Genomic DNA, 20,959 nt, shown 5'->3' on the forward strand with positions numbered 1-20,959 from the left:
CATCATTGCCGTGAATAAAGGGAACGGACAAAGATAAGAAATAAAAGCATTCTATTATACACTGAACAAATTGAGACATTATGTAGCCAAAACCTATTAGGCCGTTCGTGGGTAGGATCTGCTTCGACCTTTTAGCCTATTTTTAGACGCAATTTGAGTTGAGAGGCAAAAAACAAGCTCAACTATTCAATCCCACTACAATAACATATTATAATAATAGACGCGAGTGTTTGTGAGGATAGGTCGATGTTCGTTATCCTCACGCAAAAACAGCTGACCAGATTTTGAAGACTGGATTAACACATAAATTACGCGGTGCCACGTGATTAAAACTGCGGTTTTAAGCTGATGTATTTATAGTTCGTATTTTAATAATACAATGCTGGTCTAAATATCAACCTAAATAAAATTAGTCCAATGGTTAGGGAGCCAGGTGCAAATTTGGTTAATTATTTCCTCTCAAGAGATAATTCGTCAGACGCATCAGAGTATAGTATTATAAAGCCTCGTGAACGTCAGCTGGCGCTAGATTGGGGGGGGGGGGGGGTGAGCGGTTGTAGCCTCCCACGCACGTAGGAAAAAAAATACATTCATTCATTTCTTCTCAGCTAAAAATTTGTCAAATTGTAGCTAACCCAATATCTCAACGAAAAAAAATAATCAGCTGGTTACAACATGGTGTATTATACGTCAGCTGGTGTCTCGAACATGAAAAAAATAAAATTATTTTCCGTGATTTCCTCTCAAACAAAAATTTACCTGATGATAGCTTATATGTAACTGTGGATATATATTATATAGGTCAGCTGGCTGTATCTTGGTGGAAAAACCGTCAGCTGATACTTTGAAAGTTATTACTTAGGAGTTAGACAGAAGCATCTATTGCCAATTTATATGCATCAACTGACTAGGTTTTCCTCGAATTATTGCTAGCTGATTTTTTTTATTTATCGCATCAGTATATTAACAATCAGCTCACAAATTTACATCTGAGATGAAATGACGTATCTTTAATTATTATCGTTATTTTTAAAAATTCAAGCAACACACGCTAGCATAATATAGACAGTAATAAGGTACTTGGAGGTGGTTAGTTGTGCGCATGATCGGGGTACTACGTACATTCAGCCACATCGGTAAACATGTTTTTACAAATATTATAAACTGCATTTAAAAATAACTATCATATCATCAAATTCACATAACTACCTAAAAGTGTAACAAATATGAAATAACCCACTAAAAACATTATTTAACTATAATTATTAAAAAAATAATAGTATAATATATAATTAATAAAGTTATTACTTATCTTTTACGGGGACTTATGTTGATGGAATTCCACGTATCTCGATGATTTTGTTAATGTCTCACTATATAACACCCCGGACACTCCATACAAAATTATAGTTTTGACAGTCACACTGTAGAGACTGCAAATGTGTGTGTAAACTCTTTATGGTTGGCACATTTGTGACTAGCGTAAAAAAAAATTCGCGTTTTTCTGATGAAATACATCCGTAAACAGCACAATATCTAACCATTTTCTACGAAAAACGATAATCACAAATCCAAAATAATAAAATTGCTTTAAGTCAATTTGATTAATGTTGTCAATCTTCGTTGCGTTTCGTCTAAAGACGTCGTTGGTATCGTCCTTGCGGGGAAATGGGTACCATAACATGTCTGATCGTGCGGGGTGAGGTAAGTGTTTAATTTTGGCGGGAGGCGGAGAGTGTCCGTTCTGTAGCGTTTAGCTACTATTATGTATTCTGTGACTATATTCGAGACACCAGCTGACGTATAATACACCATGTTGTAACCAGCTGATTATTATTTTTCGTTGAGATAATGGATTAGCTACAATTTGACAAATTTTTAGCTGAGAGGAAATGAATGAATATACTTTTTTTTCTTCCGTGCGTGGGAGGCTACAACCGCTCACCCCCCCAACCGAGCTCCAGCTGACGTTCACGAGGCTTAATAATACTATACATTGATGCATTTTACTAATTACCGCTTGAGAGGAACTTGGTCATAAAATCTGCTTCTGGCTCCCGGACCACAAAGGATATAATTCAAGCTATTGCTTCATTTATTTATTTATCATTATCACATGCCATTACAGGTTATTTGCCCAATGCGACAGTGACTTAATTCTAGCAATTAAAACTAAAACATGGTAGGGCAACTAAACTACATCGACCAACAGTAACAACACACCAATCTCGACCTATACACGAACAAACATCTATCTCACGAGTCACGTAACCGCCCTAAACCCTGAGCATAAAAACAGTACCAACTCCACATTTATTTATAACCGTTAAAGGCAATAAACTTCGCTTTCTATCCGATGTACCTACTACGTAACATTCCCCAGTGGTGACGCAACGAGGCGCCAGCGCCTATGAACACACAACAATTATGCTCTGAATCATTTATTTACTTTAATATAACTGCAATGAGCTAGATTAGTTAGTATTGTGCGACGTGTGACTTCACGCGTCGCTTTGCAAAATGGATGCATTACATAATAACATTACAAGTGCTTTTATCATTTGTTGCACAACAAAACAAGAATATAAGAAATGTTACACCATTTATCGATAGAAATCAATTAGGTAATATATCGTAAAAGTGTCATTTTACTGTGATTTGCGAGAAATACCAAAAGATTAACATTTAACATGTACTCTTCAGCATAACGAGAGTCAAAGAAAGGGTATTCATATTATATGAAATATAGGCATGATGTTTAAACAACATTGTAAGAAAAGTTTCTTGTGCGTATGAATTATATAAGTACCTTACAACCTTGGCATATAGTTCCAGGTTAAAAGTACTAAAATATTTTCTAACCGCATTTAAATGAAATGCAAAATTATTTCAAACGCCACAAATTCACGTCATTATTTCGCTACTAACACTGCCTAATTACACTCATTTAAATACAAAAGAATTTTACCATCCGCGCTTAGCTATCATAACAGTTCACAGAGTGAATTATAAAATCGATATTATTAATAATAAATAAATCAACTTCACCTTCGAACTCTATAAGTACACCGTGCATAATAGAGTTGTCCTTTTTAAATCGTAAATTAATCGATTTTGTCACGACTGGTTAGTACATTTGTTATTCATAATAATTAGATAATCGATTTAAACTTTCTGTATTATATAGCTCACATTACTAGAAACATAAGCTTTACCATTTTTGTATTTTACACATAAACAGACCAAATTGTGATTTACTAGCATTCAAATAAAGTATGGCTATTTGCACTTCAAACAAATAAAATAAATAAAACCTAATTTAGTACCGTAGTACATAGTTTGTTTAGGAAACATGAGGATCCCTATACTTACCCAACTACCTACATATTTGTGAATTGAGGCTTAAAAGAAAAAGAAAGAAAGAATTTAGCACCGGAAAATCCGCATTCACAGGGCGATTTTTAAAGTGCATTACAAAAGATTAAAACAATTAAACGCAGCACTAGTTCCGCGTGCACAAAGCCTTACAAGCGAGCAGTGGGCGGGTGCCACCCACAGGCGCATTCACCCGCGCACGAGCGACCGAAAAAGGCTTCAAAGGCGAAACGTGGCTTTGTACGCGACTTTCTTTGAGATTATCTCAAGTTACGAATCACCCTGTATTCAAGTCAACTTTTGAAGCCCTTTGTTTAAATGTATTCCGCTTTAATCCGTAGGTGCTTTAACGGTCTACTTCAGAATTCTCGAGTTGAGCTTTGAATGAAAAAATATCCTAATTTCCTGTTGGGTGAGGGGATGATGTACAATATGCTATTTGTATTTCCTTTTTTGATACCTGATCTCAAAAGCTTCCGTGGTTTTGTTGTTTTATTTTAAACAGATGGATTGAATCTCGTCTTTCGTATCAAGATGATATTTAAAATGGTCCTTAAGGAATGTCACAATAAGAGAAATTCTCATTGTTGGCTCAAATCTCGGGAGTCTAGATTTGAGTTCAAATTAAAAGATTATCTGGATATTTATTCTAAAAATTTTCTCACGGCTACATTGGCGCTTTAGTTTATAGATGAGCAAAACATTTATTTTAATAATATGACACTGCATAATTAAATAAAAACAAAAAATATGTCACGTGATACAATCAACGTATCTACGTACTTAATTAACTAATTGAATACAAGGTAATTACTAGCCAATTTTTTGATCAGAAAATAATAAACTAGTTTTTATGAATTTTTTTTCATTAAGTAAGCATTCATAAAGTAAGGTCACAGTTCACACATGTTAAAAACTGATGTCAAGTGATATTAATATATTATCTATAGTTACTTATAATATTATAAAGCTGAAGAGTTTGTTTGAACGCGCTAATCTCAGGAACTATTGATCCGATTTGAAAAATTCTTTCGGTTTAGATAGCCTATTCATCGAGGAAGGCTATAGGATATATGGATGATTACCAATAATAATGAATAACACAATAAAATCAACAAATTTTCCACTACCAACATTACAAAGACTCACAGAGAGTTCACAATAAAACCGTCCCACGACTTTACGACTCCATCGAAACGTTGGATCAATAGTTCCTTTGTAAACACACCATAAATATATTATTAGATCATCAACACTAAAACAGAGCACAAAGTATCCAAACATTAGTCATTTAAGCCATCGTCGGAACCGTGCGGGTGGGCAACTAAAGTTAAACCGACTCAATTACTCGACATATTCTGTTTGTATCGTCTCTAACCGCCCCGAGTGTTTATATATTCAGTCGTGTAGTTGAGTTTCCACTAAGTTCGTTAACCCTAACTATTTGGTACCCATAAAAAACCTCAGGCGCATCGAATATTCTAGACGACAAAGCGAACAAGTTACGGTTCAAATTTGTATTCACAGTTACAGTGATAAAGTTTAAATTAGAGTGGAGATTGGTTCAATAGATCTAAGTGATAATATTCATCAATATCCGCTTGGAGGGGACAGAAATTGCCTACGGCCAAATCTCAAGGTGGTCTAAAGATACGGTATCGTTTTATCTGTGTCTTAAACGAAGTTTTTGCAACGTTTGGTTCAACGACACAAACAATCTTTTTATAATTTAAAATTGCTCTACTAGTTTTCTCAAACAATCTCTATATGTACTTAAGTACAAATATGGTTTTGGGCATTTGATTATTCAGCTTTTCCAAACAGTTATTTAATCGAAAGGTAATACAATACAGGGCAATCGTTTTAATTATGTAACAGAAGTACTGGAAAACACTTATAAATTCACTTCCCTGTTAACTACAATCGGCATTCACTTTTCATCAAAGAATACATAATGAGTCTATTATAGCAATTTAGAACCAGCCAGCCAGCACTCAGTAGGCACTAGGCACTTGTTTCTTGCCAAATTTTGAATTCTGTATGTTCCCTTAGCGCCGAAAAGAATGTCAAAACGCCAAGGAATAGAATACGCTATCGATAGAAATTGACATAAGCGTACGATGTTTTGCCTAAGGCCAATGACGACCACGAACAAAATTTTCAACCAGTCGCAATTAAATAAAATTGTGCAAAACACAATTAAAATGACATTTAAGAATTTCCTGTCGTATTGGTGTTTGGAAACATTATTTTTGAGATCAATGGATAAACAAACAGATTTTTCATAGAAACGGTGGCTCCTAGAAAAAAATGTATTTAACATTTTAGAACATGTATTTAACATAATAGATAATTACATGATCTACAATTTTGGTTCAGGTGATTGTATGATAAACTTATCGTCTCAGCGAAAATCGCAAAAAAACCCTATTTATTTATTAATTGACCTCGAAATTTTTTATTTCCGAGTACTAGAATGACGGGAGATTAAAATATTGATTTTGAACAAATTTCGGCAAGATTGGAATTTTGGTCGTGGTCGTCGTAGTCGTTGGTAGTGTGACCGAACCATTACCAAAATGTCATGAGCTTATGTCAATAATTAGCGTTAGCAGTTTCTATTCCACGGCGTTACGTACGTTTGTCTAAAGGCCCTTGTCATATTATCTGAAAAGGTGTGATCTATTTCTACATAATATACGATAACTCATAGACTCTTTAGATATTACCTATGTATTTAAAATAATAATATAAACCGACAATTTTTATGTATAATTGCGGTGGCCATAAACATAGGGTACTGCAATAGTCGTTGATAGTTATCTATAAGAATGAAAATAAATATCATAAAAACTAGCGCGTTTTCAAATATTTTTTGCATAGCGTTTTTGAAACATTTTTTGCATGTTTTTGTTTGAACTTCACCCAGTAAAAAAGTCTGTGAGATAACTCTTCCGCATTTATTTTAAGTACATTTCACACGCCTAGATAACATCTGTTGAGTAAAAATAGCAATCTTCTTTCATCTCGCATGTGCTCCTATGCTAACAAAACTATAGAGATGAAGCTTTGGATCTTGCAAGTCCCATAGACAATCTCAATCTTTGATCAGCCGCACAATCACATGGTTCCATTTAGTTTCGTAGCCGTGACGTCACATGCGAGTGGGGGGCCTGCGATAGGTGATGTACTCGCAAGGACGTTCGCAACGTGTCGGCCGCCGGTTGGCCAATCGCGGAAACGCCACGGAGGCGAGCCCTCAATGGCGAAACGTCACCGCTCAATGCGTTATGCCAGCCGGGCCTGGTACTCCGCTTTGAATAGACAAAGGTCCGTGGGATATTGCGACACGCGACCCATTCACGGCCCGGTTGGAAATTGTTCATGGGTTGAATGGGTGGCTTTTTAAGTATATTTTTATTGATTGGTAAACGCTTGACCGAGATAGCCTAACGAGAGATGATGATTTCGAAAAACTATGCACGTTGAAGTAGCTTTTATAAGACAGCAATGCTAATGAATTCTGATTAAAATCTTCTATATAACCTTGTCATTAAAATGAGACATAATATTATGTGAACGTTAATGTTAATTATACAGGAACATTTATACAGCAACGTTTTTGACGATAACGGGTCTGTAAACGAAAAATTACAAAGTGACCCTAACAGTCTAAAGAATTTAAATTCACCTGACAGCGGGCTTTTGAATTGTGATGAAAGTGAATTGAGGTCACAAACAAAGATGGCATAATATGAAATATCCGTGATCAAAAGTTTTTTTAGGCTAAGGTTGTCTGGCCTGGTCGAGATAAAATTTATTTATATTAAAATTCAGAGCCCGGCTATATTTTTTTGTTTACTGGGAAGTACGGAGTGTGATTATTTTGAGGAAATACGAAAAGTACAAAATTTGTGTAAAAACTTAACTTCTCAATGCTCTAAAAGAAGTTTAACCAGAGTGAATAACATTGTATAGACATCGGTTTCTTATTACAGGAAAAATTAACAAATCAATGTTTTAGATTTGTGTTACGGATGTAGTGTGCAGGTACGATTGAGCTCAGGTAGATACAAAATACACATTATAATTTATAACCTAAGTCTTGAGATAATTGTCTAGGACTTCGAAAAATAAAGATCGACCTGAATCTGAATCCTGATAATCTATACTAATATTATAAAGCTGAAGACTTTGTTTGATGAACGCGCTAATCTCGGGAACTGCTGGTCCGGTTTTAAAAATTCTTTCGGTGTTAGATAGCCCATTTATTGAGGAAGGCTAACAGGAGCGGAGCAATGCGGGTGAAACCGGGGAACAGCTAGTAATTAATATTTGTGAAAAATTTATTAGAAATGATTTTATTTTAACTAGGTAATACGTTTTTATATAAAGTAAGATAAGACTATTTGAAGATACATCTAGTAATTACGAAAAATGTCTCAATATTTTTTATCTCTGAAATTCTGTTTAAAAATAAACATACCTACTCGATATTGCTATCGCATTTTTGACTCGATATAGGTACCTACCTATATGTTATGTAAATATTTATAATTCAAGCAGTTGATATAAGAGTATCAAATGAATATAATATAAATATTTATATTGCATTTTAGTAAGTAAACTTTAATATTGTTTTTATCGTTTGTATTTAATTGAAGAACTGAGGATAAAAAATAAAAATGTATTCAGTAGCCAAACCTCCTATTAAATAATAATTAAAAATAAGTTTTCTAAAATGCAATAATTCAAAACCGAATCTAACTTAGCCTCATGACCTCACATAAAATAACGAACCTTCGCCATTTTTTGCCGCCAACCTCCACATAGTTCCCTCCATTTAGTTCATTCATAAAACCCTCCAAGTACAGCGCCATGTCAAGGCACCAAAAGGATCCTCAAGACAATTAGACGCACCACTCGAACAATACACCACGGATGTTAATGAGCCTTGTTCTCGATAACTATAGAATAAACAAATTTCAACTCTATCTCGTCGCATTGTAATTCCAAATCTAGTGGCAGATACATCGATGGCGTGCCAAGCATCTGGCGCAACGCTTATTCTATTCAGTCGACGTTGAGTCACGGGGTTTCTACAAACGGAGTTGATTGAAGGCCATTTTTAGCTCACGTATGATATAATGATAGTAAATACAGGCGCCAGATGTTCGATGGCGGTCTATCATGCCGATATCGTAAAAGGTGAGACAGTAATTGCAATTGGAAAACATTTACAGCTCTAATGCCGACCATTGAAGATCTCCTGAGGCAATATCGAGATATGAACATGATGAGTTTGCTTTCTTCATAAAACATTTAAATGTGATACAAATACACGATCTCAAGGCACTTTCGATTTTATGTAAAGCTGTGCAATGTTTTGCTTATAAATTAAATCTTGTCCATATTATAGTAGAGGTATTTTCGTCGAGTGTCAATCAACCACTACGTGATTAATTAAGTTTAAATATCACGTATCTAATAAGAAAATTTATACAGACTTCATACGCAACATGGAACAGAATTAACTGCTGATGAAATTAGCTTCGCAGTAATCTTGTCATTAGAAGCAATTTGCCGTCAATGCTCGCTATAGAATGGATTGGAACGTAAGCCCAGTCTGGTCTTGACCACAACAATGGGTAGCAGGGAGCCATAGCCATTCAATAAAGCATAGACATGCCCGAGTAATGAGTCAGTGGTGCAGCGGTACTTATTGTACCCGCCATATTAAACCACGATAAAGGTTAATCGGCAAATTAACTGGTGAACGCTTAGTCTGCAGTTTGGTTTATAACAGCCATTCTACATCCTGTTAAATCACTGATAACATTAAAAAGGAAGTAAGTTCTACGAGAAATAACAGCGCATTCCATCGAGTATAAAATTATTTCCTCTGACCTTTACTATTAGCTACATCGTGCGCTTTTCTCGCTCATTAAACTTTGATCATGCCGACACGAGGTGATGGCAACAATTTCCATGTATTGAAACAATTTATTACTACAGTACGACGCAACTACACGTTTCGACGAGCTATTAATAGCACTATCAATTATATTTCACTTCTGACACGTTATATAATAATACTTGATGTTGGTCAATTGTTCATAGTCATAAATCGCGTACAATGTTGACAATATTGTTGGTGAATAAGACAAAAGATAGGGAAAGTTAGCTTCTCCGTCGTCACCTTGCGCGCGTCATTGACCCATAAAATTACTTGCAAGATTATGGCGAGGAAATTAATTGTCTTTTGTTCTTTAAGCCAACGGGGGTTTCTTTTTAGCGTGAATAATTGTAGTGGGATATTAGATATATGAAGCTTCCGTGTTGTTTAGCGTCATCAGGATATCTTCATAATATAATCATGATGTGGGCAAATAGTTTTTACTTTTTGGCTCTCTGAGCGGAATCTCAGGGAAGAAAAATATCTATAGACGTAAGTATCATTGTATTTTTTTAAATCACGTACTTTTCTCGAACTTCTAGATATATTTGTGCATTTTGAAAATTCTTGGGGTACAAGCTTGCTTCCAAATCCTTACAAATCTTTGTAATTGAAGAAGTCGATGAATCGACAGGACGCACTAAGTGGTATTAACGTCCCTGTTAATGTAATCTCGAAACTGAGACAAAGTATGTCATTCTCAATAAAGCAAAATATTGCCCTTTGAAGGGTTTGCAGTTTGCACCAGATTCGCGCATCTTTATTAACGTTATCCGTTCTTTGTTCAGTAATCTAAACGTTTTACAGTTCAATTAGTTTAATGAATTTATAAGATTTCCTCTGAGAATACATCAATCAATACTGGAAGGTCAGATGAGTTTTTTAATGTTTTATTTTAGTGAGGACTTAGTAAGTATATACATAATACAATTTTAACTGTTTTACAATTAAAAATACATAAATATTTTCATATATTATGTATTAAGTTTATGAAATACTCTACTTTATTATTGTTTAAAATTCAACAAGGTGTACCGATTTCAAGAAGAAGCAAAATGAAAAGAATCCATGTAAAATTATGTTAAATTATTACGCATATTTATGATAACATAATTGTTTCATAAAATTCACATAATTGTTATGCATGATCATTTGTATTGGATTACATTAATTCCCCGTATCAGTAATTGTTTATTTAATCAAAAAGGATTTTGTCTCCTTTTAATCATTAATAATACATAAATCAATACCTTATTAAAACAAAGCAAATTTGCAAAACTTGAGAGCGCTAGAGTCAATTAATTGTATATCATTTGTTTATTTTGTTAAAAGATTAAACTTGAAATAGTTATACCTAATTTAAATTTATTTAATTTCTATACCTGGGACCTGTTGCGTTATCTTTATTAGCAAAGTTCCAAATCTTGCAAACAAGTAGGTATACGTAGGTAAGTAATCTTCCAAAGCGAGGTAATTTAATAAAAAAAGATAAATACCAATAAATAAGAAACGTATAGAACACATTATGGATGAATAAATACGATACAATCTTTATGAAACCTCACCCTATACCAAAAGAAATAAACCATTCATAGGCTATAAATAAGTTAATACCTCTGACATAACATTGGAATAACCTAAATTCATACATACAAGTCACAATGAAATGCCACCTCCATGCGGGCTCATTGATACTTACAAGCACCTCGTTTTACATCGTTATTACAATAGTATATCGTTTTTACAATAGCTACTACAATAGCTTTCGATTTAACGAACATTCCGCGATCACGAAACCCGGCTAAATCGAGGTCGTTTGTAATTTACAATTAATTGCGTAAAATTATATTCGCAATGCTCTTGGTAGACTAGGTAAAGTTAGTTAAGAATTACCATGAGTTCCACTATTTCAAACGTGGGAAAGGGATAGCGCTAGAGGGGTCATCTAGCGCCGTCAATTTCCTCCACTGGAATAAGTACTGCTATAAGATGTACCAGAGATTAATTCTAGCACTGGGTATTTAAAATTAGCTTGTACTTTATACACGTGCATAATCACTCACTAAGTACATACTGATTCAGTGAATCATGCTAGAAAATAGCCTATTAAATTCCTTAAAGCGGCTTGAAAAAGAGAATTAAAAATCGTACGACTATTTTAGATATAGGTATAAGTCATTTTCATCTAACATAAAAAATGTTGAAAAACCTCTTAAAGATATTCATTCAGCAGTTGCATTACGCAGGTCTACAAGTCTTGATGAGTTTTCTTTCTCTTGATTTTCTTTTCTCTATTACGTTTTATTGCGAAGATTAGAAAAACAATACAATATAAATAAAAAGACTTTCAGTTATGAAACAATAGACTTCAGAGCGGAAGAAAATAATCATCATATTGTCCAAAAATCCTTGAAAAAGTACCCACGACATTTCTCTTACCAAAACAAACTGCAGTTCATGAATACCTTTTTTAACGAAACTTAACTTTATCTAGAAGTATTAGACGTAAACAAAATGAAAATCAATTACTATACTGATTGTATTTAGGAGAAGATGAAGGTTCTCTAGTGAGGACAAGGACGTAACTTCACGACATAGTGGGGTCATGTCATATATCATGTTTGGGCCACACTCCAAGGTAAATGTGAATACGATATCATTTCAAAAGCATGTAAAAAATAACAATTATCAGACACTTTCGGGAATTAACCTTGGAAATAAAAATTACTTTTTTCGAGTTCAATTTAAATAAATGAATAGGTAATGTATATATTTAAATTTAAACACATACATTAATTTTGTAATTTAAAATGTATTCGCTTTTCACCGTGATTAGGTACATAATAATTTCCATTTTCAAATCAAAATAAAACTTAATTTAAATATTAATCTACGTCAATTGTCAAAACTCCATCTACCCACATAATCGAACACAATAGAGAAATAGTAATAGAGAATAGTTGAAAATTCGAAGGTTCACGTCAGACGTCAGTACCTCTTTGTACTCCGGCGAAGGCGGTCGTGGCGGGTACTTGGACGCCATTCTCGCGCCCGCGCCGCAGCCCTGCGCTGCGGGCGGCTCATCCTCAGGGTAGTACAGGTGCACGAAATCTTCCGTGTCCAGGAAAGTATTGATCAGCATGCTCTAATAGTAACAGTCACACTTCGCACTAAACACTAGCTATCGATAGAGGAAGCACGTCGAACGATCTTAAAGTTCTATAACGATGCATCTTTACAATAAATATAAAACGTTAATATGTAATAAATAATATAATCTACGCGTGTATAATATGATCACAATAGAGTTCACATCCACAGTGTTTTTTTATCACTACGTTGTCGCTCAAATTCCATCACTTATCTGTTTGAGGAAAAAACTATTTATTCCATGGTTGTCATAAATACAATAGATATTTTAAACGTTCGGCGCTTATAATACGATGCTGGCTTGCGAGGATTTCACTTAATGTTTTTCATAAGAATCAATTATGTATTCAAACCTGTTTAATAATTTATAATTTTTAATGAATATTCAAGGTATTTTATTATAAACAAAAGCAAATGAAATGGTCGGTATTCTGATAAAAACAGGATTCACTTGTTGATTTTTCTATAGAATATTATTATACGAATTACAATGCACTTCAGGATTTTCACATTCCATTTTCCAACTAAACGTAAACGATAAAATATTGCAAAATAGTTGAGATTTATGGTCTATTGTTAATGTTTCTTCATTGAGACATCTGTTGAGCAGTATAGCGTCATGAACATCAGTCACTATTTGCATAAAGAAACATAGATTGCATTTTTGCCATCACCATTTATTTCCTTAACTAATAACCTCACTATAAGACTCAAAGCAATCTTATCATACGAACATGTAGTTCTGTATACAATGCATTATAACAATGCTGTAAATGCTAGTTATATCCTACATCCACGTTTCTCCCAGAGCCTTACGTAAGTCCCGACTCACACGCGAGCGCTGCATGTCGATCGCCCTTTCGACATGCAATCATAATGTGCATTGTATATTGTTTATCCGTCTATTGTATACAATACCTACGTTATCTCTAATACACTTGTTCCTTCAACATCGGTCAATGACCAGGGCATGCGTAATTTAGTTGCAAAACGGGAAAGAATGAGATTCATCTCTTCATTCTTGATAAGTCCGTAAGTTACACTTAAAAAAAACATTATTGTTATTAAAAAGAACCCCAAGATCTATCCAGCTTAATTGCTTAACTTTCATTTTAGTCAATATTTTATCTTCCTAACCTATCCTAAGTTTCCCAGAAATGTGAAGTAAAAATGTTACGCAAAATTATAAGAACTTCAGATAAATTGAAACGTTTGTAGAAAACAAGCGATAACTGCGTTAAAAACAACCGACTTCAAACTTGCACTTGCAACATTTACAAATACAGACAAAAATGCTCATAAAGTAGAAACTACTGGGCCTATCCGAATAAAATTTTTATGGGACCAATTCGACACCATCCCGCATCGAACAAAAATAGAATCACGTAAATCGGTTCAGAAACCTCGGAGTAATCGGTGTACATACATAAAAAAAACATACCGGCCGAATTGATAACCTCCTCCTTTTTTTGAAGTCGGTTAACAAAGTTTAAAATGGTGAATTATAACCCTTTAAATATTCAATTTGATCACGACCTCGTTATTCCCGCGACAAAAGCCGTCGTTTCCATATTTAATTCATTGCTAACATTTGTACCTATTCCTTGATCGTCTAATTCCTTATTAATCCTTCAAGTATGTCAATCTGATTCTACGTGTATGTCTGCTTAACCTTTATGATTGTCTATCATCATCACATCAAGAAATACGTTCTCTTAATCATATAATAGGTAACCTTTTCGACCTTCCTCATCCTTATGTAACGTGCTATCAAGCGTGTCCTCTGATTGTATTGGTATAGGTTAGTTTCGTGCGTCAGTTACAAATTGGTCCGTAATTTGAAGGTGTTAGAGTCAAAAATGTCACTTGATGGGAATAAATAAATGTGCGGAAACCAGTCGACTCGGAGAAATAGGATCGCGCTACTTGGATTACACTGCTACTGGTGTTGAGTCGAGGTATTTGTAATTACTGCCTTGATACTTATTAGATTTATTAAACATTTCCTATAGAAAAACTTTTCAAATGGTTTATAGCGTTCGATTTCATTTACCTCGATATTTTGTTTTTATGTGTCCTGGCCGGTCCATTAAGCCTTCATTATAAAAGTACTACTTGCAGCTAATTGCTCTTTTAAATGTATATGAGCAATAAAATTATCATAAGTGCAACGGACTTGCATAATTTATTTTATACCATTAAACCTACTTAATACATACTTACTGTAAATATTATTCTTATAAGAAATTATCTAAGTAGGGACATTAAACTATTCGAAGGTGAACTAAGGAAAACTTGTTTTTGTTGTGTTAGTTTAATATTTAGAAATCCTCCTAAGGGATAAGGTTGCGCATGCGCATACAGCATGAAATCTTTGTTTCTCTGTACTTTTGCTTGTATGAAATCAATTCATTTATCCTACTAATATTACTCTTTCACGTAAAAACTACTGAACCGATTACAATGAAATTTAGCACACATATAGAGGGTAACTCGGATTAACACATAGGATAGTTTTTATCCCGGAAATCCCACGGGAACGGGAACTATGCGGGTTTTCCTTTGCAAACGCGGCCGAAGCCGCGGGCGGAAATCTACTTTCTATATATTCTTCTTTTAAGACTACCTCTGATTCTTCATAATATACATATACACTTCATATTATTTTGAAACAATGCCTTTCCAAAATCAGAACAGATAATACAGTGAAAGATCACATGAAAAGGCCCTTAACTATTGACTATGTAACCATCCATATTTATGACAATTCAATTGACATAAGGATACCTCTGTAGTCTGTATCTAAATATCAAGCTATCGTTATATAGGTTAACGAAACAATGGTTATTACCATATAATGTTTTATGCCCGGTTCCTATATTTGAAAAACGATCCGTTTTAGTTACGAATAGTAGTATAATTAACCAAGCGTAAGCGAAAATCGTTCCTATAAAAAACGTCTCGTCAAGCAACTTACCGACGGCTTCCTACTGACGGATGGGAGGGTTACTATTAACGAACGGTAAGCATATTGTATGGAGAAGACAGTTTATCGCGTTCCTATAAATATTTTTAACGTCATTATGCTGTCAAAGTTACTATTCGTATAGCATTTTGTTTACCCGTCGATTTCGGGCGGTTAAATTCTTACTATTTCATTGTTTCCGCTTCAATATCGAAATGTGGAGTTCAGATAGTGATAGAGAAGTGTTTAATATTATATCGAATTTCGGAAGAAGATAGTGGGCGTGAAAGAGTATATATTATAGAGGAGGAGTGGATTTTTTTGTGACCCTGGATTCTCACGAATTTCAATTGAGATTTCGACTTGATAAAGAATCTGTTGAACAATTACTTCTTGAAATTTATCCAGACGTACGAATAAAAGGAGCCAGGTTAGTTTAATGGAGGCATTAATATTATACCAAACACGTCTAACCTTATTACATACCTAATTTATGTTGTCATTTCAGGAATCATGGGGTATCTCCATAACATCAATTACTGTTGACGCTGAGGTTCTATGCTTTAGGCACAATATCGATATCAGTGGCAGACCTATTTCCCTTGGTCACGGCATCACGCGTGAACGGGTGGACCGATTTCGATAATTATTTTTTTATAATGTTCCTTGAAGTACGAGGATGGTTATTATGGAAAGAAAACATAAACATGTACCAAGGGCGAAGCCGGGGCGGACCACTAGTATATATATATGTCTATGTTTGCAATGTAGAAATCAATTTTTTAAACATTGTATTGTAAATAATAAAAAATAAATAAAAGTACATAATAAAATGGAATAAAAGTTTTATTTCTTTATAACTATGTTTAATTTTACATAGTAATATGTAACTACATAATATATGCCAAAGAACTGTCCTGTGATTCTTACGCGACAACCCTCCATCGATTATCATCTTCTATATTATATTCCTTAACGCTGTAATAGGCTCTCTGAACTAAATACATTTTTTACATAAGATTTACATTTAGCACTAACAAATTCTTTTTCTACCGTGTGTCTAGATATATTGCTTAATAATATACAAAAATTAATTAGTTATTGTGTGTTCAGTATTTCAAGGGCGAAGCCGGGGCGGACCACTAGTATATTTATATGTATGTCTATGTTTGCAATGTAGAAATCAATTTTTTAAACATTGTATTGTAAATAATAAAAAATAAATAAAAGTACATAATAAAATGGAATAAAAGTTTTATTTCTTTATTACAGTTTAATTTTACATAGTAATATGTAACTACATAATATATGCCAAAGAACTGTCCTGTGATTCTTACACGACAACCCTCCATCGATTATCATCTTCTATATTATATTCCTTAACGCTGTAATAGGCTCTCTGAACTAAATACATTTTTTACATAAGATTTACATTTAGCACTACCTAACAAATTCTTTTTCTACCGTATGTCTAGATATATTGCTTAATAATATACAAAAATTAATTAGTTATTGTGTGTTCAGTATTTCAATTATTGTGTGTTCAGTATTTCAATTATTACTTCATAATATTTGTCCATCATCCTTATTATGTTTGAATTTTTTGGCTGAAAATAAAAAGTTTTCCTAGTAGGTATTTGACCAATTTTTGCATTAAATGTGTTGGTCAACGAAGTCCAACATTCATCCTTTAATTTATTCGTAGAAGCATTAGTCTCCTTACTGGTTATAATAATTGAGCAATCTCGTCTTTACTCATAGCCTTCTTCGATTTCTGTAACAGAAATATATGTTTGACTTTAAAAGTGTCCGAAGCAAAAAGTAAGCGGCAGACGATTTTAAAGAAGAAATATAAAGGCGTACATACCGGCGTAATATCCATTTTTAATAAATATATAAACAGTGGTCGTTGTATTGTTATTCTTTAATTATAAAACTTGACAATGAATCATCAATCAACAATGAATGACAATAATTTGACAACTGACAAGCAAATAGCAATGCACGCGTGCGCGAGAAAAACGTTCCGTTTTTGCTTTCTGTGTAACGCATTAGGTTGTTTAGAAGGAAAATTATCACGCAGATGTCTACAAATATATAGTTCTTTAGTATTAGTTCTTTATTAATAAGAAACTTTATTCTTAAAGTTTATAATTCGGCTGTATATTTAACTTATTTTGTCCTGAATTTTGTGTTATTTTAATTTCAATTTGGCTTATAACGAAACGCACATCTGTGAGTGAAGAGGGCTCGGTATTTTTATGACCAACGGATGTCCGTCGATAGCACGTCAAGAAATAAAATTGTGGAACGGTAATAACGACTCGTAGTTAGTTCTAGAAAAACGGATAGTAGCTTTGATACTATGACGATCCGTTGAATATAGGAACCGGGCATTAATAAACAGATATTCGATCAACGCGCTGCGTTCAGGCACGTTCAGGTAACCTCGAGTTGGACGAAATAATTGAATTTACATTATAAGTGGATGAACTTTGATTCCGCGTAGTTTCATTTACTATTGCGTTGATAAACGTAAACATCTGACGGATGTAAATGATTATTTTTATTTTTTAGGTTCATTAGTATACTTCACCTATAAAAATTTGATTATAAAGTTAAAATGCGATAGATATAAATTTAACTGCTTTTTTAAATGTTTATGAAAGTACATACATATATACAATATCTATGCAAAAAGCATCTATAAGAACCTATGCGAATCTTAGAAAAAAATCGTATCTAACCATCCATAGCTACAATCACGTAATTTTCTTTACATCAAAGTTTGACACTATAAAAAATTATACTCGACGTCATGCATTTTTCTAACTAGTCAAGAAGTGCTAATTGCTAATATTTGTATGTCTTCAACATGCAATTAATGACTATAAACATGCGCAATATATCAAGCTTACAATAGTTTTTACTTAATTTCAATTAATTAATTAGATAAATGGTTCTGTAAATCATACACATTGTCACGGCCACGAAAAATCTTAATTACCTTCTTTTGACCGAATGTAAATACTCAAAAACTGGTTTTACGTAATTTTGATGGTTTCAAGACTAGGGAGACGTTAAAATTTTCGGATATCCATCCATCCGTAATAAAGGTTATGGTCGATACCTTATTTTTAATATAGCATGTACCTACCTAGATAATTTTATAAGTTCCCGCTTATAACATTTTCATTTCAAAATTCTCGTTCCAAAAATCAATAAAAAAATTATGTTAATTCAAAACTCCCAACATTTATACCCCATTGAAGAATTAGGAAACAACCTCAGATGGTACGAATGGATGAGACAAAATGGCAAAAATATATTTTAAATAACCATTATTAAAGGATGTAAAGAGTACGAATCCCGCAGACACTTGGCGGATGCCCGCTCCAATTTTACTGCGTGCCGGCGTCGGAATGCGGTCAGCGGCGCCTATCGCCCTCATACATCGACGGATAAAATTTTCCAAGTGGAAAACAATTAGAAAATTTCAGTTTTGCACCGTTGGGATGTTTAATTTGTTATGATGATTATCTCAATTTTCAAGATAATAGAACGGATAATTAAGATGCTGCGCTTGAAAAAAATGGACATAAAGAAGGCATAAATGCTTCGTATGATAATGCACGACTAGACAAATTGATTGTAAAAATCAAGGTCTTGAAAAAATACAATCACGTAAATATACCCTTTTATATTATGAAGCGCTAAGAACAAAAACATTAAGCAATTACTCACAGTGAGGAATACAAGGATCTTGAACACAACAATACTGAAGATACAGTTGTACACAATATAAACTAATTAATTCGTCAACACGTCCTGTTTATTCAGGATTCAGCCAACAATAAGATCAATAGTAACATATAAAACCACGTCTCCAATAGCTGGACCGCAAGCATTATTCAGTTGCCTCTCATTCACCATTCTCAGGTTACGCATCTAACCGACATTCCACTGAACCACAATACGAGCGAGGGATATTAGAGCTTAGCACTTTTGCAATAGTGGATTTTTTCGCAGTTCCAATTCGACATTTTTGCCGTTACTCCTGGCGCGGTTTGTATTTCTGAAACACGAGAATCTGCCGTGACTGCATTTTAGTTTGACGTCGCGTTTCAAATAGACCGACACCTAATACAAGAGTCTAAAATTGCAACTGGAATATAGTGTTACATTTGTACACGTATTTGATGTCTCATTCGTCAATTTAAAATGAGGTATATAATCAAAGCGAGACAGACTGATAAATATTCAATTTCATTTAAATCTTCAACAAATAAATATGGCGATGACAATGTATGAGGACAAACCTAATCATTTTAGAATATCTAGGTCATAAAGAGTTCGCAAAACATTTTTATTACTTCCCTGAGATTTAATTCACCTCCAGTCCCAAGGCTTCGTGATATCATCACGAAGAACATCACGTAAATACGTGCATTTCGTTCCGAAATATTCTAATCACAACCTTCTGCAAGTATTAAATACGAAAATAACATTCACGATATCATAATGTGTATAGATAGCAAAACAAAGGCCAAGTGCAGCACGCGGTTTCAACATTTTTGTATTCAATTGAAACCTTTGACATCTGTGTTTAGTTTCATTGAATAAATCAAATTGTCAAACATGTTTTCACTATGTTGGATAAAACAGAACCATGTTTAAGAGCAATCAAGTTTATGAGATTAGTAGAGCAAGGTCGTTTTCCCAGTCAAATGAATATGGAACGACCTTGCCAATGAAATTCACTTCTTGTGTCCTTTGTTATTGTATTTACCAAACTGATTTACGTAGAGGTATAACGTTAAATGTCTGCAAAGGTCAACTTAGGCAAACGATGACAACATAGGTAAATAAACAAGTTTTTAATATAAGCATCATAATATATATATGCCACATTATATAATTATGGTCGGACTTTGTGAGACTAAATAGGTAACTTGAAAAGTATATTCTAACATTCTAAAAATCTTGGTTGTTTCAAAGGTGGGGAACAAGAAGCAACACAAAATTATTTTTTAATATCCTATGAAAATTATAAATCGTCTGTCTTTTAAATGGATGCACATTGCAAAACCCATGAAGCTGTAGCATATATTAATAGCGGCTTAAAGATAGCAAGCACGGTGTAACTGGCCAATGGGGAGACACCACGATGCGTTGCGCACAAAACAAGTACGAGCGTTGCATCGTGCATCGTACAAGCGTCGCGTTCCGACCATGACCTTCACCGGCGTACAAAGTTGTAAATAATAATTTGTAGGTAACATATGCAACACCACAAAGAACTATAAATAACAACTCGGCCATTAATGTACGATGAAAACTTGTGTCGGGCACGAAGTCTGGAGATGTTGAGAGGACAAAGCATTAAAGGATGATTATGCATTTTTATTTTTTGGGCGTTTTATTGGTCATCCAGCAAATATACCGTACCGCATTATACCCGTTAAAGAAAATGAAAAATAGTGCATTCCATTCAAAGTACTATTGTTCGTCCA

At 33.9% G+C, this 20,959-nt stretch overlaps 1 protein-coding gene across 4 annotated transcripts in view; it reads right to left on the reverse strand.

The window, feature by feature from the left end:
• LOC123700202 (myotubularin-related protein 4) overlaps positions 1 to 20,959 on the reverse strand; it is a 94,517-nt gene that overhangs the window by 21,333 nt on the left and 52,225 nt on the right. For 2 of the 4 annotated variants that reach the window (XM_045647350.1, XM_045647349.1), the window contains exon 2: positions 12,327 to 12,695. The exons of 1 other annotated variant lie outside the window; for it this stretch is intronic. In XM_045647350.1, coding sequence (XP_045503306.1) covers positions 12,327 to 12,473 — 147 coding nt within the window. In that variant the 5' untranslated portion in view covers positions 12,474 to 12,695. Of the gene's footprint in view, positions 1 to 12,326; positions 12,712 to 20,959 lie in introns of all 4 variants that reach the window. One more of the 4 variants, XM_045647351.1, reaches the window with a different exon arrangement.

Source organism: Colias croceus, chromosome 19 (genome assembly GCF_905220415.1).
Source record: "Colias croceus chromosome 19, ilColCroc2.1".
NCBI lineage: Eukaryota > Metazoa > Arthropoda > Insecta > Lepidoptera > Pieridae > Colias > Colias croceus.